Here is a 6,469-nt window from a genome sequence, read left to right on the forward strand (position 1 = left end):
TCTCTTTCAGTCATAATGCAAATACGCAAACCTATTTCAGTCGAGATTACAGTTTCTTTCTCTGAATGCAGCTTTCTCTTCAGGGGAACTTTGCTAAAAGAGGGGAACCACAATGTCTTACTGCAACACTGCCACTGAATCAAAGATTAAGGGCACGAGAATAAAGGAAATCATCATCAACTAAAAATGCCTCTGATTGTTAGAGACATTCTCCATGTTAGTGCCGTAAGAAATGAGCGAAGAACAGTATAGAGAATATGCAGAGAATAGAATAGAGTGTAGAATAGAATAGGGCGTACGGGGTAAATTCCTCATCTCCGAAACAAAATCGACTGTACGCTCAAGACCAAAGAGAACGAGGGACTGTCCACAGTTTTGTTTATTCCAGCTTTTCCTTAACGTAAAAACGTCATAGGGATTTATTTTGCGTAGGATGTAAGTAAGTGTCCTTAGTAATAATGTATTCCTTCTTTGGCAAAAACAACCATTGCTTATAAATAACAAAGCCTTAAAATATCACTCTGTTAAATCTAGAAAATATACACCGTGTATCTATTGATAAATTGTATAAATAATACGGAGGTGCGACCCGAATACAGTACAGATAAATATTCGCATTAAATTGAGATTGATTACATCCCTCTTGCCCCTTTTTTTCTTCTCATTTTAGCTCTCTTTTTATGTAAACAAAAGTAGATGACACAAATAGGAAAATATAGCCAATACACAACTCGTTAACCAACATTGAGCGTCATCACTTTACTACAATACAAAGGGCAAAGCCTAAACACGAAGGCGCGCTATATGAGGAAGTCTTCCCTAGGAAGACTTAGGCTCATTTATCACTCTCCGTTGACGTGTGCGGATCAAATTTAAATGCTGGTAGACGAACAAAAGGAGCTAATGAGATATCTATTGTTTACTTCCACCAGCATGGTGGCAATGTCAATGAACTAACGTGCGAACCACCTACTTCGATCTCAAATTTACCGCCTCAAATAAAGTCAGTTTCCATTGGAGAGAGGAAATACAAATCTAAATAATTCTTGTATTGTGACGAAGACATAAAACAATTTTGAGGAATGCGCCCGCTGTTCACTGCTTTGTAGTAGCTGTAGCTCAAGCTGACTTGACTCTAAGAGTTCTACATCACACGGCGGTTGATTGACAAATGGTCCAGTGGGACCTAAGGCTCCATTTATAGCGCGCCTTCGTGTTTAACTGTAAAAAGCAAAGCGTTAGCTTCAAAGCCCAACTGAAAATTGCAATTCAGACTTATTTTGAACTCCATACTTCCTAGCAGTTAAAGGGGAAGTGTGTTCCAAAACCCATGACATTTCTATCTCCACTATGATCAATTATAGATAAATTATATACTTCTGACCAAGTTGCGAGACCCCAAGAGTACCAAAATCGTTCGAAAGTTGTCTTCAAGCTGTGCCAAAACTGAACATGACATTTTGTGAACAAATCAGTAACCAAGCCGCATAGGAATGACGTGGTAGAAATGTTTCTCTAACAGCTTCTGATCTGGTCACCGAGTTAATGTCTTTTTATGTAGCTTATGATTGTCAAAAGCGCCAAGAGCTGGAAAAGAGACGAGTGAAACTTTGTCCTGTCTCAGCTAAAACGACTAGGTTACTAAGCAAACTCAATGGCAGCTTCCATAGAATCCATAACGCATTAGAAAGCAGCTTTTGAAAAGTCAAGTTTCTCGATGGGAATCTCAAAACGCAGTCCTCAATGTAACTTTAGGTATGCAATTTAAAGCGAAGATAAAATTTACATGATTTCTGTATTTCCCCTTTAAGTACAGTGGGTTCTGTTTTGTGGTTTCCCTTCCTTCCCTCGGATGATTTTAAAAATGGAACTATTTGTCGCGTCGACAAAATTTCGAAAGTCGATGCATTATAAATATTTTATAATTAATGTATAATGTGAATTGAACATTATAATACAAAAATGGGAATATATTAATTGAGCTATTTTGCGAATTGAGAAAGGCGATGGAATGTATGGATTTACTAACGAGGGTATTTCATCGAAGGCGAACGAAAGCCAAAGAACGCACTTGGATGAAGAAGCTTTGGATCATTTAAGTGTTTGTCTGGTCACCAAAATCATTATTTACGAAAAAGTTCCCGGATAAAGAATAAAATTACCCAATCTCTGTCCTCTAGCCTCTCTACATATTTCAAGGTATCTACTTCTCTCAATGATAAATTTTCAACCAATCGAAATAACGTATTCAGAGTAAGACCTCGGTGAGATAATAAAATCAGGAACATGAGATGAGTTATAGACCCATGAATTCAAGGTTCTTTGACTTGTAATCAAAATAAATTTCACTGCTTTTCCCTTAACTTAAATCTTATTTTATCGTAACTCTTGGCCTGTGGCAACCACGGTAACCTAAAAGGCACGGGTTTCCTTAATTCACTTAAACAAGTGCACAGAATATTGGCCACCTTGGAGGAAAGGCGTTGAAATTTTTGTAACATACACACACTCAAAAAGAAAAAGTTTCCTAAAGAAGCGCTTTCCCAGCAGTCATTGCGTACTTCTAGTCGTCATCCTCGCCCTCCTCCTTCTCCTCCACAGATATGGCGTGGTGTTTCATGAGTGCTTTCATCATGGCCTCTAGTTGTGTGGTGTGATCAAGAACAGTTTTCAGTTTCGATTTGAGGGTCATGACTTCCTCTTTTAACGCTTCCTGATGATTCTGGAGCTTCTCTATCGGTGTCTAATAGAAAAAAAAGTTATCAATTATCAACAATGATAATACCAAACAACAAACATATGAAATACATATATGAACTACGGTTATGAAACGTATATGTGCACGATCCTTCGCAGTAAAGCACTATTTAAGCAATAGTGAAAATCAGACCTGAAAAAAATTCAGGCCTGTACGGGATTCGAACCACTGACCTCTGCGATACTAGTGCAGCGCTCTACCAATTGAGCTAACAAGCCAACTGGGAGCAGGCCATCAAATTAATTCGACATAAACCCGTAGATGATAAATCAAACAACAAACATATGAAATACATATATGAACTGCGGTTATGAAACGTATATGTGCACGATCCTTCGCAGTAAAGCACTATTTAAGCAATAGTGAAAATCAGACCTGAAAAAAATTTATGTCGAATTAATTTGATGGCCTGCTCCCAGTTGGCTTGTTAGCTCAATTGGTAGAGCGCTGCACTAGTATCGCAGAGGTCAGTGGTTCGAATCCCGTACAGGCCTGAATTTTTTTCAGGTCTGATTTTCACTATTGCTTAAATAGTGCTTTACTGCGAAGGATCGTGCACATATACGACTGATAATACCAACACCAATAATTCGTCAGAGTTTAGAAATTTTCAATTTCTAACTTGAACCTTTCCACCTTAACACCACCAGAGAATTATAAGACAACTATGGTTGATGTTCAATAAAGTACCAACCTTCTCAGGGTTCATAGCTTCATAAATTGCTCTGGCAGGACTAACGTTTTGATTCCAAAAAGACCAAATAGTCCAATACTTGTTCGAATTTGGATAAACATCTTCCTGAGTAGTGGCAAACCTCTGCCTGAAAATGGCCGGAAGAGCTTTCTCCACATCTAAAGCAAGATCGACCTAAATAAAGATCCACACGAAGAAAATCAAGAAGGATATCAGTTCTTAGTCTCCGTAACGGTGTCTAAACTGAGTTGAGATTAATTAAACAGAAGCAAATCCTTGATGTGGTTACTCGTTATTTGTTTCCCGGGTAAACTTGGAATTGGGAAACTTGGTTCTTGTGGAGGGTGGAAAACCTGAACGTTCAAATATCGAGTTCGAAACACTTTTTCAAAGGTCGAGAACCGACCACAACGCCCATATACGACGCCATCAATCCGTTTCACGAAGGTCCCGTTAACTTCGTGGACTCGCAGTACTTCAAATCTAATTCCAAGGAATACTGGTGCGGGCCTTAGCTAAAAAGCTCATTCATTCTAATTCGTTTCTTAACATTTCCTAACCATGAGTGTTCACGTAGTTCCATTGAAAATTATTACGGTGAAATAAAGCGCGGTAAAATTTACTCGAACAGCCGGTGAAAATAATAATATAGGAACAACGTTTGCATAAAAAAAATACCTGCATTGCTAGTCTCTTCACAACTGCTTTTTCTTGAACTCCTTTTATGTCATCTACGGCTAAACCGACCTGAAGAAAAGAAAGAAAACAATCCAACAAAATACTCTTAGGTACTCCTGAATAGGCTCTTTACTTCAAATCTATTTGAAAGCATGATAAAAATAATAAACAATAATGATAGTAATAAAGCATAGGGATAAAAACATAAGTTGAATAGCAGTTATACTGATGCTCAAAAATATATGTGGGTAATAAGGTCAGTTAATATTTTTTTATCTACATAAAAATCTATATTAGTGCGAGCCTTCACCAAAATACTAATTCATTCTAATTCGTTCCAAAATATTTCCTCATCCCCGCTCCTTAAATTCAGAGTTAAGAAATTGTGAAGGTTTCTGGCTGGAGGACTCAGAGAATTGTAAGTTCTAATATGAACTATAAAAGCGAACATGAAGTTTATCACTATGTGTAGTCCTGTAGTTTTGAACATGAGAAAGATTTCTAACTTGACTAGGGTCCCACTAGAGTTAACCGATAAATGTAAAACGGCCAAAAATTTAGCCTTTAGGCGTCAAAATTGACAAATTTTAAACGACAGTTGTAAAAAAAGTTTACCGTACAAAAACAAATTCTGGTGACAACAAAGGAATGATATTAACCGTTCGCCGTAAAATGGCCAAAATTTAAACCGTAAGCCGTAAAAGCCATCATTCCATTGTAACCTTCATGTATGCCTCACAGTCACACTCACAATCAAATAGTGTCAAAATTATTCAGAACGACGAGTCGCATGTGCAGCAAAGGCAACATCAATCATGAAATAACTCACCAGTAAATTCATGATAATAAGACAGTTAATGACGACAAATGCTACATAAAGCGCCCACGTGACCGGCGGCACGTCGTTATCGTTATAAACTGTATCATACTCATATTCGCCTAACATCCCCATTGTTGTCTTAAGCATGGCTCGACCAGGTGTAGAGTACGGTACCTGGAGGCAAAGGAAATGATTACGTAACTTAATCACCATCATGTGACTTCCAAGGGATTTGTTACGTCAAAGCGTAAGCCTCGTGCAGGAGGCACAAGCGACTAATGACGAGCGCGCAGCACCATGGGACATGGGGAGAGGAAGAGGAGTGCCTGACTGAATGTGCGAGTTAGTAGAGAGATTAACGTAATCTGCAAGGATGACCACGTGGCCTTGTTTTTGCCGCCATTTTTTCACGTTTGCCGGTTGCGCTTTGCCGTTTCTACGAGAAAATGACCTGTTTCGCGTTTGCCGTGTAAGTAAGACTTTTTTCTCTTTTTCTCTCAAAGAGAAGAAGTTAATTGCCGGAAAGAGGGCACCAAAACTATTCCTCGTAAGTCACGTAAGGGTGCCTTCGAATCCACCACGACGTGAGCTCACGCGAAGCTAAACCACCAAGGTTCACGCTATTTCACATGAAACGTGAAAGGGAAAGCTGAGGTTTGCCGTTTTACGTAAACGCGGCGATGATTCTCTCTAGTGAGTGAGTGATTAACGTCACAAAACATACCTGATTGAAGAGAAGGATGTGGAATCCTAACCCAAAGGCCACGATAAACAAAAAGCAGACGACGAAGAACTGAGCGAAAGTCTTAAAAATATCAGTAAACATAACCACGTATATTCCAAGTTTAGGAAACTTGCGCATAAAAAGAACAAGTCCAATCCAGGACAGGGAAACGGCCGTGGCACCAAAACTGCTATGCCAAACGAAACACCTGAAAAAATGAAGCAGAGTAAGAAAAGATGATAAGCTTAGAACCCTCTAGAGACAATCTTTAGCTTATGAGTCAAGTTTCTCATCCCCACTCCCCCCCTTCGCCTCCTCCAGAAGCCTAACCCGGTTTTCGTAAAAAATATTACCCCCTTAATGGGATTTTAGTTCACCCCAGTCCCCACCTCCCCCCTAGGCAGTGTAAGTTAAAGAAACGGGAGACAACTAGGTTTGTCACTTACAGTGCGGACCTCAAACTCGGATAGAAAAATATTACCTGTTGCTACGCAATGAGCTAACACTTCACATTAATCACGTCCGGGAGTAAGAATAACTGATAAAACAAATCAGGCACAAAACAAAAAAACAAAAACAAAAAAAAAAAAAGAAAGAAAAAGAAAAATGAAGGGGACAATCGACGGAGACAAGTAAACTTATCCTTGTACTTCTCGTGTGGTCACGTTGACCAACTTACCGCGATCCCTCTAGAATTGTAAAGCTTGTTCCATCCAGTCGAAAGTCATCCACGATATAAATCATCGAGAAGACGTATGCAAACACTTCTATTAGTCTGTTCCATTGTATGTACAG

General features: G+C 39.0%; 1 protein-coding gene across 1 annotated transcript in view; it reads right to left on the reverse strand.

Moving 5' to 3' along the window:
- Positions 1-361: 361 nt before the first annotated feature.
- LOC111325821 (transient receptor potential cation channel subfamily A member 1 homolog) overlaps positions 362-6,469 on the reverse strand; it is a 19,594-nt gene continuing 13,486 nt past the window's right edge. Inside the window, exons 15-20 of the mRNA XM_022929735.2 lie at positions 6,354-6,469; positions 5,675-5,882; positions 4,960-5,124; positions 4,131-4,199; positions 3,453-3,626; positions 362-2,743 (exon numbers count right to left, since the gene is read on the reverse strand). The exon at positions 6,354-6,469 is cut by the window's right edge and continues 27 nt beyond it. Coding sequence (XP_022785470.2) covers positions 2,564-2,743; positions 3,453-3,626; positions 4,131-4,199; positions 4,960-5,124; positions 5,675-5,882; positions 6,354-6,469 — 912 coding nt within the window. The 3' untranslated portion in view covers positions 362-2,563. The remainder of the gene's footprint in view (positions 2,744-3,452; positions 3,627-4,130; positions 4,200-4,959; positions 5,125-5,674; positions 5,883-6,353) is intronic.

Source organism: Stylophora pistillata, chromosome 8 (genome assembly GCF_964205215.1).
Source record: "Stylophora pistillata chromosome 8, jaStyPist1.2, whole genome shotgun sequence".
NCBI lineage: Eukaryota > Metazoa > Cnidaria > Anthozoa > Scleractinia > Pocilloporidae > Stylophora > Stylophora pistillata.